At 40.1% G+C, this 17649-nt stretch overlaps 1 protein-coding gene across 1 annotated transcript; it reads left to right on the top strand.

Moving 5' to 3' along the window:
• The first annotated feature begins 17063 nt into the window (after positions 1-17063).
• On the top strand, positions 17064-17649 carry LOC147451144 (uncharacterized). The gene is made up of 3 exons (XM_086520111.1): positions 17064-17159; positions 17332-17383; positions 17510-17649. Exons 1-3 carry the CDS (start codon positions 17064-17066, stop codon positions 17638-17640), a joined length of 279 nt encoding a protein of 92 aa, XP_086376237.1. The 3' UTR covers positions 17641-17649.

Raw genomic sequence — 17649 nt, forward strand, 5'->3', positions numbered from 1 at the left:
AGGACAATTTTTGAACTTAATAAGATACCGTCGGATAATCTTACCAAGTCGTAGTACCTTGTCTTCATGCCGAAGGATAGCTTCGAGTTGTAGCACCTCTTCTTGGTCTTCAACTTCGGGAGGGTCTTCAATAATTGATTCACTTGGTGGCTCTCCTTTGTAGGTCTTAGGTAGGCTTACATGAAAGGCATTGTGTATGAGCCAATGGTTGGGCAACTTGAGTTGATAAGCCATCTCATTGATGGGCTTCAAGATTTGGAAAGGACCATAGTATCTTTTTGCTAGTTTAGCATAATACTTTTGATGGCCCATAGGATTTTTTCCCGTCATTTGCCTAAATCGAGCCTTAAGAAACTTGAGTAAGACCCAATCATTTCCTTTGAACATTAAGGCCCTTTTGTGCTTATCAGCAGCAGCTTTTTTCCTTTGTCGAGAGATGGATATAGCCTCCTTAATCTTTTGAAAAGATTCTTGTAGGTCACGGCTATACTCATCGGCGGCGAAGATCTTCCCATGTACTTTGAGTAGCAAGGGACTTTTAGGTCTTCCCTCAATTATCTCAAAACGTGTTTTTCCCATAGAAGTATGTACAGTATTATTGTAGGCATACTCTACAAGAGGTAAGTACTTTTCCCATTGTGAGCGTTGATCTACTTCTGTAACATAAGTCTTTAGTAGATCGAGTATCGTAAGATTGGCTATATCACTTTGGCCATCCGTTTGTGGGTGATAGACCAAAGAGAATTTCAATCTTATTCCTAGATTTTCAAAGAGGCCTTTCCAAAAATTACTGGTCATTCTAGGATCTCTGTCTAACACAATGGATGTGGGTAATCCATGGTGTTTGAAAATCTGTGATATAAAGAGAGTTGCCATTTGATGTGCCTTGATAGTCTTTTTGATAGGAATGAAATGTACTTGCTTGCTAAACCTATGGACTATTGTCCATATTCCCGTATTTCCATGGATAGACTTGGGTAAACCAAAGATGAAATCCATGGATATACTCTCCCATGGTGAATTTGGGATAGGCAATGGGTGGAGTAATCCAGGTTGCTTCCCTCTATCATATTTGGTCTTTTGGCATACTACACATTTTGAAACATACTCTTGTATGTACACTTTCATGGTAGGCCAATAGAAATATGTCTCTACTCTCGGAGATTAGGTTGAATACCTCTATGCGCCGCATATGGAGGAGCATGGATCCATACATAACTTTCTCGCGAAGGGAATGCGTAACACATAGCCTATTTCCATGGAGAAGATAACCATCATGCAAGGTGAATGGTTCCTCTTTCTTCCCCAAAGCAAGGGCTGACATTATGTCTCTATAGTCAGGGGTAGCATACTCATCTATCTTAGAAGATAGATCATTGTGAGTAGCTATAGACACCGCATTATTTTTTGGTTGTCGTGAAAGTGCATCGGCCACTTGATTGTGCTTACCACCAATGTGAGCAATATGAAAATTAAATTGCGAAAGAAAATTTTCCCACCTCATTTGTTTGTCAGAAAGCTTGGTTTGCATCATGAAATACTTGAGACTTTGGTGATCGGTTTGTAGAATGAATGGTGTCCCCAATAAGTAGTGCTTCCATGTGTCTAGGGCATGCATAACAGCTAAAAGATCTTTCTCAGCCTAAGACTCGTTCATCAGTATTGAGCCTTCATCTCTCATATGCTATGGCATGCCCTTCTTGAAGCAAAACTGCTCCAAGGCAATCACCACAAGCATCACATTGGACCTCAAATGGCTTTGAGAGATCCGGAAGTACGAGGACTGGTTGGGAAGTAAGCTTCTCTTTGAGCTTATCAAAAGCATTTTTCTCCTTAGCAGTCCATACATACTTAACATTCTTCTTAGTTAAGTTGTGTAGTGGTCCTGCTACTTGAGAGAATTTTTGCTATGAAGCATCTATAGTATGCACACATACCAATAAAGCTTCTTAGCTCATGTAGATTCCTTTGGTTATGCCATGCTTTTATTACCTCTAACTTTGATGGATCCATACGGATACCATCTTGAGAGATAATATGACCTAAGTATTGAATCTCTTGAAGGAAAATTTCACTTTTCTTTTGGTTGAGAAAAAGCTTATTCTCCCTCAATGCTTGAAAATTCACTTGGAGATGTTGCTTATGTTCCTCCAAAGACTTGGAGTAGATGATGATATTATCAAAGAACACTCCAGTGAATTAACGATAAGGTCTAAAAAATTTCTCCATTAGACGATTGAACATAGCTGGTGCATTAGTCAAGCCAAAAGGCATGACTAGATATTCATAAAGACCAAACGTTGTGCAAAACACGGTCTTTAGGATATCGATGATAGCCACTCTTAAGGTCAATTCTACTAAAGTTTGTAGCTTATCAAATAGATCTTCTACCCGAGGCACGGGAAATCTGTTTTTGATAGTGATATGGTTTAGTGCTCGATAGTCCACACACATACGGCATGTACCATCTTTCTTTTGCACTAAAAGGACTAGAGAACAAAAGGGAGAGGAACTAGGCCTCACCATCCCTTTGTCTACCAATTCCTGTACTTGCCTCATGATCTCCTCTTATTGAGCTTGTGAGACTCAATAAGGAGGCTTCTTCGGCGGTGAGCTTCCAGAAAGGAGCTCTATACGATGGTCATCATCCCCTCGTTTTGGAGGTAAGTCCAGAGGGATATCATCGATGAACACGTCTTGGAATCCTTAGAAAATTAGACAAGTCTAACTCTTCTTGATTCTTATCATTTACATTTGATAAAACATTAGGATCTTTTAGAGACTCTTTGACAAAAATCATGTATGCAGAAACTAAGCTCTTCATTGACTTATCAAAAGCAAGAGGATTTACAAGTGGAATAGTGCGACCACGCTCACTAGCATCTATATACATGTTCTTCCCCCTGTAGGTGAAGTAGATTCTCCTTTCAGGGAACTTCATATTGGCAGCCATGCGATCAAACCATGGTGCCCCTAGGATAGCATCCTCATGTTGGAGAGGAGAGATGAAGAAGTCTTCTTTGTCAACATAGCTTTGGACATGAAGCCTCAACTTCCCAATCAAGGGAGTAACGGAGGCTTGTTGTCCCTTGAAAGCTGTGTCAGTCATTAGCATATCTCCCATCTCAAAAGCTTGAATGCCCAACTTCGTGGCCAACTCCGTTGATATGAAGTTATGACTAGAGCCAAGGTCAAACAATATGAAGGCATCATGCTCTCTTACCTTTCCCTAAGCATAGGAAAGTGATGATCCTTTGCAATGAGCATCCTCTTTTGGAGCTTCGATGGTGGAAACCCTAGGAGTCTCATTGCGAGTATTCTTCTTGGGGCAAGAACGATATCCTTGCTCCCACATTTGAAACACTTATGGTCCTTGCGAAAAGCTTCAAGCTCTTCAGCATAGAGTTTGTTTTTGCCTTTGTAAACTCCCTTCTCCTTGGACTGATTGTTGTTGTTGTTGCTAGTGCCTTGGAAAGAATTTTGAACATTGGTTTTCCCCTTTGCATTATTTTTTTCTTTGTTTTTTATGGGCTTGACATTTCTTCTAGCCCCTTGATCTAAATTGATGTGTGAAGCAACCATGGTGTGATGGATTACTTCACTAATAGTACCAGGCCGTTGAGAGTTGATGTATTTGGCCATCTCTTCAGGTAATCCCACACAAAATTGTTGCCTTTGCTTGGCAAAGTCTATCTTTTGAAAGATAGTAGCCTTGAGATGTAAATCCCAAAGGGATAGACTCATAAGAAAGAAGATTCAAGTTGCGCCATTCGGTAAGCACTTTGTCCTTTGCATCGCTTGCAAGGAATTGCTTCATGATGGAAACTCGTAGAGTTTTCCATGTCTTTGGGGCTTTGTTGTTGCCACGAAGGCTAGCCCACCATTAACAAGCTGATTTTTGGAAGTACATAGCTACATGGTGTAGCTTGGAGGTCTCTGTGAAGCTCGTCTCCAAAGGCCGCATCAAATTGCTAGCAGAAGTCCAACACTTTGTCGGTAGCACCAAAGGTGCCATCATAGGTGAGAAAAGAGATACTCTTTCCTCCCTCCTTGAACTTCTTTACTTTTGTGACCTTCGCCATGCAGGAAATGATTTGCGATGTCCTCCCCTCTTGTATTCTCTAGAAGAATAGCCATAGCTTTCGTCGAAAGAGGAGGAAGATGAAGAAGAAGGAGAAGAGGGTGACCTCTTCCTAGCCTGTTTCTTCCTTTGTTTCCTCTCTTCCCTTTCGGAGTGACAAGGAGAGGACTATGTGTTAATCTTTTCCTCTTGGGAGGAGTGGGTGATCGTCTAGACCGCCGTCTTCGTGGAGCCACATCTTCAGAGGAACTTAAACTTTCATTGCTTTTTGGATTCCTCCTCTTGAATGGGAGAGAGTCTTGTTTTGGGGGTCTCTTCAAGAGGCCTCCTAAGCTCTCTCTCCTCTTGGACAGGAAGGGAAATTCCATAAGCACGAAGTTGTTGAGTAACTTTGGCTTGCAAAGCAGGGTTTCCCATATCTTGCTGCAACCTAGTGATGAGATAATTCACAAACATGGGAGCATCATCATTAGCACCTTCATGTGCAAAATCAAAGCTATCAATGTTCATTCTACTCTCTTGATTATTGTCAGCCATGTTAACAAAGTTCATGTATGTAATTAGTGTATGCTTTTGCAATTCAAAACCTTAGTTGCCACTCCTCTTAGCCTTTGAAAATTGGCTCTTAAGTATCTACACCCACGGTTCGAAGTGGTTAATTATAAAGAGTAGCGGAGTAGGTCTAACATAGCAGAGTTGCCGAGGGCTAGCTCCTTTCGGACTTCTTATGGCTCAATAATGTTAAAGCCGTAGGCAAGTCTAAAAAGACTCCATTATTAAGTCCAAATCTCTCGAGATGTGCCCAATATCCCACATAGTGGGCTCAACAAAACCGATAATAGATCCCAATTCCAATTACCCTAATATAATTAACAACATCAACCATTTATAGGCTACTTAAAGACCTCTCTTCTTAATCAAGAAAAGAGAAACCAAATGCTCTGAAACCAATGTAATGGAATTGGCCTATTTAACTTCAGAGTAGCGGAAATTAATGAGAGTACTAATGACTTTGTGAGCATAGCCGGTGAACATACTTGAAGATAGCAACATAATCATAGCAATTAGCTAACTTGGCATGAACAATACTTTTCTAAGAGAGAGAATTTAGAGAACATGACAACAGTTGAGGACCGGATTTATGTGGAGCCGGTCCCCCCTCCAATAGGCACTTGTATTATGATTTATGATTTATGATTTCTCCCATTAAGAGAGACTTGTTACAATACAATCTTTATGTTCCTTGTGACCTAGGTGATGCGATGAAGATGGAAAGCTTCATGCATCACAAGCATAACATAAACTTGAAGAAAGATTTAACTATCCCAAGCCTCAGTCCCAAGACCTCAAACACCTTTGAAGGTGGAGAGAGCTAGCAAGGAATGAGGGTAGGGAAGAGGAAGAAGAAACATTTCATAGGAGATAAAATTGGCTCCTCACATATCATAACTCTTCTTGCTAGCATACATAATAGCATAGTAATGAAGAAGAAGGATATGGCAAGCTTAAGCATTGAAGCATGGCTCTTGGTTGGATTTGCACTCCATAGCCAAGAGTGTTGGTGTAGGCTCTCAACCTCTACTTGCTTGGAGAAGGAGAGGGAGCTCTTGCACTTTGCATAGCACACAATGAGAGTGTTTGTGAGTGTGTGTGGGTGAGTATACCCCCTAAGAAACCCCCTAGATTTCTTGGGTAGACCCCCCCTTGTAGCTCATGCTTAAAGCTCATTGGACCCCTCCAAACCTAGCCAATCACAAGCAGGAGGCATTACAAGCAGCAAGGGTAGCCTTGGGACAAAGCCTTGGGACAAGTGTCCCCCTTTCCCCTTTGAGAGAGAGGGCTTGATAAATGCAAAATCAATTAATTAAATCTCCTAAATTATCATTGGACCCCTTGGGTGGCCAACCAATAGGCTTTAGGCATACCATGAGCGCAACATGAGGAGGAACTTGACAAGTGTCCCTTCTGCTTTCTTTGTATCATGCATGCCTAGTGTGAGTGTGTGGGTGTTCTCTCTCATCCCCCCTCATGTAGGGCTCGCCCCCTCCTTGTAGGGATTGAATATTTGATTTTTTGACACCTCAAGCCCCTCATGCATAGGCCCAGTTCCCACCACAAGCTTGGCCCTTAACACTAGGTTGGTAATGGGACACTTTTATGTCCCGGGACACTTTTATGTCCTGTTAAGTGACCATTTTCCTTGAATTATGTCAAGAGTTTCAAAATGGATTTCGAGGTGCTATCTGCCTAGAAAGTTGTCTCATGAGCTGAAAAAAACTCGACATTTTTTTGGAATATCAATTCCATCTTTAACCTTGTCCTTGCACAACATTTCACAACCTAAACGGTGTGAAAAACGGGTCGTATTTTTGGCTTTTTTCAACTTTTTGCAACTAGACCACTCTAGAATTCATGTTTGTGAGGTCTATAATGCTAGAGAACTATCTTTAGTAGTCCTCAACATGTCCTGATGCTTCTAGGGAGAAATAAATGTTAAAGTTGTAAGTTATGACCAAATTACAAAAATTGTCAAATCCTGTTTTTTAGCCAATTTTAGCTCTTCTATGATTTTTTTGGTGGCTTTCATGATATCCAAATACATTTTTGATTTTCTATGTCGCATATTGTAACACAAAGCTAATATTCCTTGAGTTTTGGTGCATCTAATACCCTATTTTGCATAGTAGACAACGATGGTTGATTTTTTCAATTATAGAAGAAAACGAAACATTCTAGTATATCAAGTAAAGCTTTTTCAATATTGTTAGTTTCTTGTGACAACTACATGCATTTTGTAGGTAGTAACCATATCTAGTCATAAGGATCAAATTTGGCTAGATATTGAATAGTTTCTATGGGATTCTACAACTCATAATGTTGAACCCAGTTTTTTCATGTTTGCTGTATTTAGCACCTCATCTTTGTCCCCAAGATTCCCCTTGGGAAGAGATGTATTATTCTTTTGACATGCTCCATGGCTCCTTATGAACCTAAAGGACAATAGGGAACTAAGAAAACATGCATATATTATTTGTATTGAGCGTGGCTATAGAAACTTTGATGATAGGTTTGCAGAATGGTAAAAATTCAACTTTTTTGTACCTATTTCTTTTGGAAAAACAAAAAATAGTGAGTGAGAAGCAATCATATGTTCTGATCACCGACACATTGAAGTTAACTAGGGAATTTATCTCAAGTCCTACAAAAATCCCTAATCTTACTTTAATGCAACAAAACATAAGAAATGATTGTTTTGATGAAAATGTACTGGTCCATCGACTTTAGAGGCTTGGTGTGACCAAAAGATGAGAAATTTTACAAGTTTCTTATTTTTTCCATGTGTAGTAGGCCTTGAACTATAACCTCATGAAAGGATTTTACAAAATGAGTGGATCTACTATGGTTTTGGAGGTTTTTTTCGAAACCCTGAAAGGACACTTTTATGTCCTGTTAGGTTACCAACCTAGTGTTAAGCCCTTCAAGCTTCGATTGGGTTCTCACCTCAAGTACAACCCTAGCATCTTAAGCATGTCAAGCACCTCAAGCATCTCAATCATCAAGAACCCCAAGAATCTCAAGCACCTTAGTCATCAAGCATGGCAAGCATGGCAAGCACCTCGAGTTGGGTCGGCTTCCCGCCTCAAGCTCAACCCTAGCTTACCTAAGTTCAAAGGACTTTTACACGCATTATTGGAGGTCTTGAATGAAGCTAACCCTAAGGTCTTATGCTCCATTGGTTAGCCTTGCTCTTTGATAGACCACCTCTCATTTGGGTCCCTTTTCTATTTGCTCCGTGTTGAGATAGATCTATAAGCACATCTCAATATCTTAACCCTTGTTCTCGTTTATTCTCCCATATTAAGTGATCAGTTTAATATGAGAAAATCATTTGGGTTGGCTAGATATTAGTTTTTATGACACAGCGAGCTCTCGTGTGGTAGTAGCTCCTCCGCATGTCCAGTGTTTGATCTAAAGAAGTTTGTGATCCGTCTTTGAGACTGGATGGCCTCTCCCCTCATCAGGATCTCTCTGTGTCTGCATAGCTCGCGCAAAAACAGACCCAAGCATCTCTGATCCTCGTACCGCATGACTCTAGAGAGTGGTCCGAAGCCCTCTCTAAACAATCGGTGGAAGCGGTCGTGTATCTCGTAGTAGACGAGGTTGTGGCATGTGTAGTGCAACTCTGTCTCAAGCTCCAGGTCACACAGGAGGCATGTCCCGGCCTCTGCTATTGGTACTCTATTGTATCTCCCAGTCTTGATCCGCAGCTGGTGTGAAGATGTGCATATCTGTCCAATAGCACATCGTATTCCATGAGACAAGTGGGTGTCCATGTATCTAGGCCTTGTCGCAAAACCGTCCTCCGTAAGCTGAAGAAGATGCTCTCTGTAGAAAGCCATCTTCGTGTCCAGCTCCTGTGCTGGCTGTATCCATGTCCTCCTGGTGTCTAGCTGAGTTAGGTCCTAGCGGCTGAGTGTGGTGATCTCAAACTATGTAATAGTCAGAGAGGGTGCATCTAGTGAATACTGGAAGGGGGCACAGTCTGTATATGTTGAACCCATGCGCCTGAAACGATGGTGTCATCCCCCCATACTAGCATGGTGTATCTCCCTACATGGCTAGCTATCGAGAGGACTCAAGTGCAAGGCAGGCATATCTATTTCTGGGAAGTTCCCACATGCGTTGTATGAAGGAGACAAATCTGGTGAGGGCCTCAACCACTAGTGGGGGGGCAACTAGCTGTGCTCGGATAATGGCATGTGGTACTCTCATCCACATACATACCAAATAGAGTAGGAGAGAGCGGCAACCCTACTTCACCCCAATAGTGGAGTGAACCATTGTAGATAGGGCCTCTGAGGTGCGTACATGCCCCACTACTGACCTGTATAGTGCCATGACCCCCCAAATGAGCTTTGTGGGTACTCCCATCTCTTGTAATATGCGCATCAATCTAGCTCTGGGTACTGTGTCAAATGCTTTGCGGAAGTCCACAAAGCTACAATAGATCCGTCTCCCATGTGATCTACCCTCCTCAATGATGGCCCTGAGTATCAAGATATGGTCAAGAGTAGAAAAAACTCTCCCAAATCCTGCCTGCCCGGATGCGCGTATCCCCTCCCTCTCTGTCCATCTACTTAGCTGCTACTCAAGAATGGATGCGTACAACCGTCCAATGTGTTTCCGATCATGATAGTGCGATAATTCTCAGGCTCCATAGGGTCTACTGACTTGAAGATAGGTACAATAGTAGATAGGCTCCAAGTATCAGGAAAGCCCTCACACATGGCATGGTTAAACATAATTGCTAGAAGCTCTGCTAGTAGATCTCTGGCATGCATGAAGTGCTCAGCCACTAATCCATCATGATCATATGCTCTTCCAGTCCTCATCCTGTCAATGGCCTTCCTCACCATCTTAGTGGCGGTGAAAAAAACACGTGGGGGGGCATGGATCGGGGGGGTCGGGAAGGGGCAGTTGTCCAGGAACTGTGTACATGAGGTAAATTGGTAGAGTTGGGGTAGAGAATGGTCTCTTAAAAAGGACCTTTTCCCATAATTTGGGTCACCAACTAAAGGTTGACATAAGTTGTGGGGAAAGGTGTATCAAGGTTGTTAAGGGTCCAAGGGAGGGAGGCTGACCTTTTTTTTCTCCAAGTTCATGTGTCGCCTACTCACAATCTCTACCATTGTAATAGCTCCCTATGTTGAGGTGCCTAAATCTCACGATTTGTGCTTTTTCTAGTTTTTTCCCTTGTGCCTTTTATTTTTTTCCCATGTTGAGTTCCATGTATGAGTGATTTAGGTCAAGGTGCAGGCCACTCAATAGCTCCCCACGAAGAGCCACGCTTTTCCTCTCAATGAATCATGCTGGCAAGCTACCAACAACCATAAGCATGTGCTAAATATGTGTGACATGCTCATATGGCTCTTGCACTAAATATCTAGAGAGGGATGAGTTGGCTGCCCCTGCACTTCTTCCACTATTTCAATAAAAAAGGTATTTTCTATTAATTAATTTTTCTTCAAGGCACATATCTCAAAATGGGATTCTAAAGATACATATTAACACAAAGGAATAATCCCAAGTGAAGATAAAGATATCAAACAAATAAATGTAGACTACTACTTGGTTATAAACCTCATAACTCCTAGTATACACAAATTTACTAGATACGAGAGGTGGGATATCCTCCTTGAATTCATCATCAACCAAACAAGAGGAATGTTATCTCTATCATGATAATCCGTGGAGATATTGATGAAGAAGATGGAATTCTTGTGATGGGCTCAATGGTTGAGGTTTTGCAACTTTGACCTGGGCTCAATGGTTGAGGTTTTGCAACTAGGTCAAAGATGCAATTGGACTTGTGGTCACCTAGGTTAACCTCTCATATCTCATAACATATACAAATCTATCAATTATAACAGTAGAAATATTCTCCTTGCGTACCTTATCAATACCACAAAAGGAATGTCTTCTCTATTACAACTAACCAAAGAATGGCAATAAAGGGGCAAGCCCAATTTTGGAGAGGATGATGGATGTAAGAAGATGGAATCTATTCTTGTGATGGGTTGTATGTTTTTATGTCTAGGTTCTAAAAACAATTGGGCTTGGGTCTGCTTGGAAAATTATAGAGACTCTCTAAGTCATGCCGAACTCTCTGAATAAGAATGAAAATCTTAACATGCCATGCATTGAGCTTTACCCCCCATATTCTCCCTCCTCTCTTCAGATTGTTCTAAGTTTCTCTCTCCAAATTTTATATTCTCCTTTGGATTTTTTTCTCTTTTAAATAATTTTTTCCCTTTCCAAAATTTGCTCAATCTACTCAATCTTCTCTTTCTATATAAACCGTGGAAAAGTTTCTCTCTTCAATAACAAGCCTTGAGTTCAAGACTTGTCAGATAGATCTTTGAGGTCTCTTGGGATTTTTCCTCCTATGACTTAAAATCTACTCTTCTCTTCTATCTTCACTGAATTGCAGTTGTTTTTCTCTATAGAAAATTTGAAATTCGTTTCTCTTCTCTTGTTTTTCATGTTTAAATAGCATTTGATTTTGAAAAGCACTTTCTTTTGGTTTAATCCAAAAAGCAACAGCCTTTTTTATTCTCAGAAAGCACTTACTTTTTGCTTTTCCTTAAACACTGAAAACAGAACCAAGTTTCATTGGTGGACACATGCGAGATTTTTTAAGAAGTATCCTAATGACCTTGAGACTAAGTCTCATTTGTCAATGACAAAGATCTGCAAATGATTATCCTCTTTCGATAAGCACTCTTTCATAACTCAAGAACCACTTTGAAGAGTGCAAATTATATTCTTTGACGCCATCTAAAGGCTTATGTTGCAAATTAATTTTTGAGAAAAATATCTCCATTGAGATTATTGAGATTGCAAATTATATTCTTTTACATCTTCTAAAGGGTTATGTTGCAGATTAATTTTTGAGAAAGCGTCTCAATTGAGATTTTTGAGGGGACTTGAAATGTCCCCCCTATTCTTATATTAAGGACAATAATTTCAAACCTTTTCATTTTATTCAAGACGTGTATGCAAAGCTTAAGGAGGCTTCTATAAAGTCTCAAACAAAACAAAGTTGAATTATAGATGATCATCACCAAGAAGGCAAAGATTAGGACAAAATTTGAATTTTCAGATCATTGAGCAACTCACAATGCCTCTTCCATGTCAGTCATTCACCCATAATTGAGGAATTAGTAAGGATCATAGACCCAAACTAAATTGAACTGCATGATGGAAGACTACGGTATTCATGAAGTTCAAGACGTATGGATGTGCAATGGAAGAGTTTAAAGATCATCATAATTTGACCTAGTTATATCAAAATGCCTTTGGGCTTGAAGAACCCCTCTGTATATGGAATTTATGACATGGTATGGGCCATGGCTGATCGTTGTGTTTGTCTCATTATGTGAGGTGGTTTTTTACTATGGTGGCTCCCCGTGGGTGTTGAATGGACAATCACATTAATTACACATCAATAGGAGGATACTCCACTCTAGTGAGATTCAATATTTATTTTATGTATCAAAATGTCCACATAATTTGAGATAACCTTAGAGTATAATTTTGATTGGGACAGATTTTTAGACCCCAAGGTGTCTATAGCTGGCTTAATTTTATGGATTCACACTATCACCAAAATACTGTTGCCCATGGTTGCCATACAATGTACGATTTTGGGTTATGGATGTTTATTTTTCTCTCTTTAAAGTTTGCTTTCTCTTTTGCTTTAAATCTACAATCGCAATCAATCGTTTTGATTTTAGAGGGTGATATGTGATGGATTTTAGAGTTAGGGTTTTGCATTCAAGTCAAGGACCCAATTGACTATTCTACCCTCACATATACTCTCTCTCTCTCTCTCTCTCTCTCTCTCTCAAGGTGGTCCATGCCAAAATCTGAGTCAGAGCCTAGAATTTTCCATGCTGCACATTGGCTTTCTCCCTCTCTTTCCTCCCTCCCATGTCATGCACAGAATTTCTCCTTCTTCCATCGGATTCTCTCTCCTCTCAAGAGTACCGATTTCTCTCTATATTTTCTCTCAAGGAGATTCTCCTGCTAGAAAATGCTCTCTGGGACCTGGTCAAATCTCTCTCTAGAAATTCATGAAAATTTCTCTCTAAAATAGACAATTCCTCTGTTTAAAATTCAAAAAATTACTACTCATGATTTTTGAACATGAAAAGCACTTTCTCTTCCTTCTTGCATTGAAACTCAATCTGTCGTTATGCTTTTTAGAATATGTTTATTTTTATGGTTTTCAAGGTTTTTGGTCTGCTAAAGACCTTAGTATCCATATGGATGAAGGTTGTTCAATTCTAGTTGTGAGACGTGTCTCCTTAAAGAAGCCTTAAATTTCTTGAAGGAAAAGACATCATCATGTCCTTTCAAATGCTATTTCTCAAAGATGCATTCATCTTTTGTTGAAAAGGGCTTTAGAGAACAAAGGAATAAGGAGTGTATTCATAGGAATTTGATCCATGGTGCTAAGTATTGATTCAATATTTGTTTCTCAATGTTTTGATTTATGAAGAGTCCTTTCATTTAAGGACTTCATAAAAAATCATTTCATTAAATTGTTATATTATTTTCTATGCTTCCTAAATCTTTTTTTATGAAGACATTAAAATATCCTTTTGTTTTAGATTTTCAATGTGTCTTTTGTTTTAAATTTTCAATGTGTCTTTTTATCTTATTGTTTTAGATTATTTATTACTTTGGAAGAAATACCAAAATACCCCTCTAATTTGTGAAAATTTCCAAAATATCCCTCAAGCTTCAAAAATTCTCGAAATACCTTTATATCTATTTCGGTTGGTGTAAGGTTTCCAGTTTCTGAAACCTTAGAAATTATACAAAGCCTGATCAAATCAACTTGGTTGTTAAGAAAACATTGTAGAATGATCCAACTATGGTAAATATTGGTATTTTTGGAACCGTAACCAGAGCTTTACTATGGTTAGAATTTTTCAAAACCGAATTCCGATAAAATCTGAAAAAGTTACGGGCTCTGAAAGGTTACACTATCAATTTAATTAGTTAAGTAAAATTGAATGGTTTCAGTAATTATTACTACTAAAGACTTTTTATCCTAAGGTTCTAGAAATTGCAAATATTTCCAAAATTAATCATTAAAAGTCAACAAACTAGCAAAAAATTGATTTTGTGTATCTGGGGGACTGTGTGGGGTAATGATGAACTTTCCCAGACTAGATTTAGCAGCAGGGGGCGTTTTTGGAGTTGTAGGGCTGCTTGGGATGCAAGTTACTGCCATTTTCCATCCTGTGAGTGCTCAGAAACCTATAAATATGACCCTTGCTTCACAATTTCAGACAAACTTGGAGCCTTGACACACTCTCTCTCATCTAGAGAGACCGCTACGCATAAATCACTAGAGCTCTAGTTGATTAAATTAAACGGCTGTCGACATGGCTCCAAAGAGAACCAGGGGAAATTCTCTTACAGAGGAAGAGGATGTTAGCAACAAAAGAAATAAAGCCACTAATGACCATGAGGCAAGGCCTAGCCATAGGCCGACGGAGGAAAGTTTACAGGCTCCAGCCCAGCAACAGACATCCGAGCAGTCCCAGGTGGATTTCTATTTTGTTTGATTAAATCTTTTAAAGTTCATTTTTAAGTTAGCATTGCATACGTAAGAAGTGAGTAAGAATCAGAAAAGGAATTATTGAACAAAAACGTAAGGTAAATTCCAAAGTGCATTTGTTTGTAATGTAAGAAAGAATTGTTTGGGTTAAAACTGGTTGAATTAGAAAAAATATGATTGATCATCCTTAAGACAGCTTGTCTCAAGACACCTCTGACTCCTTGGTATAAATTGATGATAATGATTGGCTTTCCAGCCACGGATAAGTCAGTTACTCCCATGAACGTTGAATTTCTACTCCGTGTCATGTCTTGATGTTTCTACATAAGTTAGGATACCGTTTTTTAATCCTAGGGGAGCCGCCCGATTGTATGGGCAACTAGTTTGGTGTATGGGCACCCGGAACCTTGGGTGAGGGTTTATCCACTCCAAATTGTGAATAAGGAATGGGTGCCATTTTTTTTCACCCTTAGGTGGTCTTGAGACAAGAAGAGTACTGGTCATGGTTATTATGGACAATGTTTTGATTGACAGTACACTGTGTTAAGTTTAAACATGTATGTTTTCTAAAAGAATGCTTTCAATGTTGTCTTCAAGGAATTACTGTGATGGAACGTTAAAAGAAACCATTATTTTAAATGTTAAAACAATGTGATAGTAAGATAAATGAATCATGTGTGAGTGCGGGGTGGTAAGTGTGATTGACTAAGGTTGTCAATCATGGACGGGTGGATCTGATTAGTCAGGTAACTATCCATCCCTACGCACTAAAATATTTAGAAACTTCTCCACTTGAAAGAGGAGTCCACCAGCGGCTGTACCCTCACATAAGTTAGGGGGGGAAAAGCGTTGGATGAGGATACCTTAGCCCAATTTGTAGAAGTTATAGGGCCAAAATAGTTTTTGGACTTTTAATACATTGTCCCGTTTTTGCTGCGAAACAGAACTAGGTCTTCTTCTAAGGCTATAGATCCAAACCATTGTCTATGGTAAAGGTCTATTCCTTGGATTTTCCTTGTTTAGAGACTCCATTTTTTATCAGACCTAGAGACCTGTCAAGGATCCCATCCCGATCTTGGTATTGGCCGGTTGCAGATCTCACAGTTGGATTGTTCAAGATGTTTTAAATCTTTATTCCTTTTTGACAATTGAGATCCATTTTTGAATGCTTTGCATGCAATTTCACAGATTGCCTCACAAAAAAAGACAACTGTTCAACACTAATGAAGCAATTCATTTCCAAAGCCTACATAACCAAGTCATATTCTAGTTTTAGCATCTTGTATTGATAGACAATCGGTCTTCTTATGAAAAGCTACAATGTTTTTAATATTTGGAGATATTTAATCTCACAACCAAGGGTATTTTGGAAAATTTGAAAGGTTTTTTGAAATTTTTCACAAATTGGAAAGGTATTTTGGTAAAACATTTGTGATTATGTATGTATAATGGATAATATAATTTTATATTAAAACACAACAAAAATTCCATGTGATTTTAGGCACTCATGAAAACTTACTTTTCATCTCATCCTTTTCCTTAACTTAGCAGGCCTTCGTGCTTCCTCACCATTTTATTTCGTGAGCATAGGAGCCAATTTCAAATCCCTGGTCTCTCAACAACCCATGTGGCAGATCCCCCTCTCCCGGTAGTGGATGAATAACGTTGCCGTCGTGCAGCCTCCTATCAACCTCCCACCCCCGCTCCTGCACACCTCAGCCCTCCACCTTTTTTTGCACACAGTGTACCCTAGGGGCAGACCAACACCAAGCACGCTGGGTAAAAAGAATCCTTGCGCGCATTTGTTTTGTATGCCCATCTGGTTGGTTCTCATGCCCTTTGTTGGTGCAGATTGGAGCCCTGCTGCAGAGTGCCGCGCTTCCCGTCCAAGATGTCATCTCTCTCTCTCTCTCTCTCTCTCTCTCTCTCTCTCTCTCTCTCTCCCCCCCCCCCCCCCCCCCCCCCAGACAAAGGCAATTTCACGAGATAGCCCAAGACAATTTGCAAAAGACTCTGTGCTTGGAACTGCTTTTGTTGACATGCCTGTCACATTTGGTGCAGTCGCAAAAGCATGACACATTCTTGGCAAGGTTCCTCCAAGATCGGGATGGGATGCGGTCTCTTGGTATGTATTTATTGTTGCAGGACATGTGCCAAATGGGGTGTATTCATGGGAGAGCCTATGAAATCACCTATGCATGCATCTTGAAGGCATGTGGCCCAAGATGCTAATATGGACACAAAAAGATGTTATGTTGATATGGACACAAAAATCAATTATGTTGTTTGTCATAGTCTGTTGGAAAACGTTGTCATGCTTGGCACTATCTTGGTTGATATGTATGTCAAATTTCATGTGCTTGAGAAAGATGTCGTGCTTGGCGTTGTCTTGGTTGCCAAATGTGGTGCACTTCAAAAAGCACAGAAAGTGCTTGAGGAGCTTCTTGTTTGGAATGTCGCCTCTCGGAATGCACTGATTCGAGATGTGCACAACAATAGCAGCGCCAGAGTCCGGAGTGTGGACTCTTGGAATGTAGTGATTTCAGGATGCTCTAGATTGTTCTCAGCCGATGCAATCACCTGTACCCGATCCGAGGCCCTTCATTTGGGCATGAATAGACAGCGCATCTAATCGACGAGCTGCAAGAAAATTGGCAAAACCACTATGATGTGCAGGTAGAGTAGTTTTACATAGACAAATGGCAACAGCGCTACATGACACTCTCAAAACATGCTACTGCTCTCTCTACAATGAAGCTATAGGTCAGCTTCATTCTCACAAGGTAGACGAGCATATTCATCATGAAGGAGCTCAACTCTTCCTAGACAGTTCCAGAAGGCAATTAGATGGTTGGTGCACAAGCTGCATCACAAAAGGCAGAACAAAGCTCTGATGAAAAGGATGATGGCTGTGTAGATGACTTCAAGAATGATGTTTGCGAGGTGGTCATTGGCCATGCATGAGACATTGCAAGCTCTTGTAGTAGACAATGTCTCCACTATTGCATTGAACATGGCTCAAGATCGGGCTCAGGATAGGGAGGAGTTTGCATTTTCGAAGAAGAGACACAATTGTTTGTCGTGCCTATAGTACTGTCTTTGTTGTGACCAATAGGAAAAGTCTTATGATTCTCCTACAATTTCTATGGACAACTTTCCCGTTATAGGTCGGCGACTTCATCCGAGACAATATTGTATAGATTGATGTTTTAAGTGGTTTATACTTCATCCAGGTTTATACTATTGAGGTAGTCAGTTAAATTGAGCAAACATAATGTCTGTGCAGCTACTAGGAACAAGGAAATTTTCCACCCCAAACAGAAAGTTTAAGGCTAGAAGCTTGGGACTGACACAGGGACACTTTTTAACCAATCTAAGCGCAGAGTCTACGACATGTTTTCAGTACCGACTGCTCCGAGCTTGACCCTAAATA

This window comes from Adiantum capillus-veneris, chromosome 9, assembly GCF_014529385.1.
Source record: "Adiantum capillus-veneris isolate H3 chromosome 9, ASM1452938v2, whole genome shotgun sequence".
In the NCBI taxonomy this organism is placed as follows: domain Eukaryota; kingdom Viridiplantae; phylum Streptophyta; class Polypodiopsida; order Polypodiales; family Pteridaceae; genus Adiantum; species Adiantum capillus-veneris.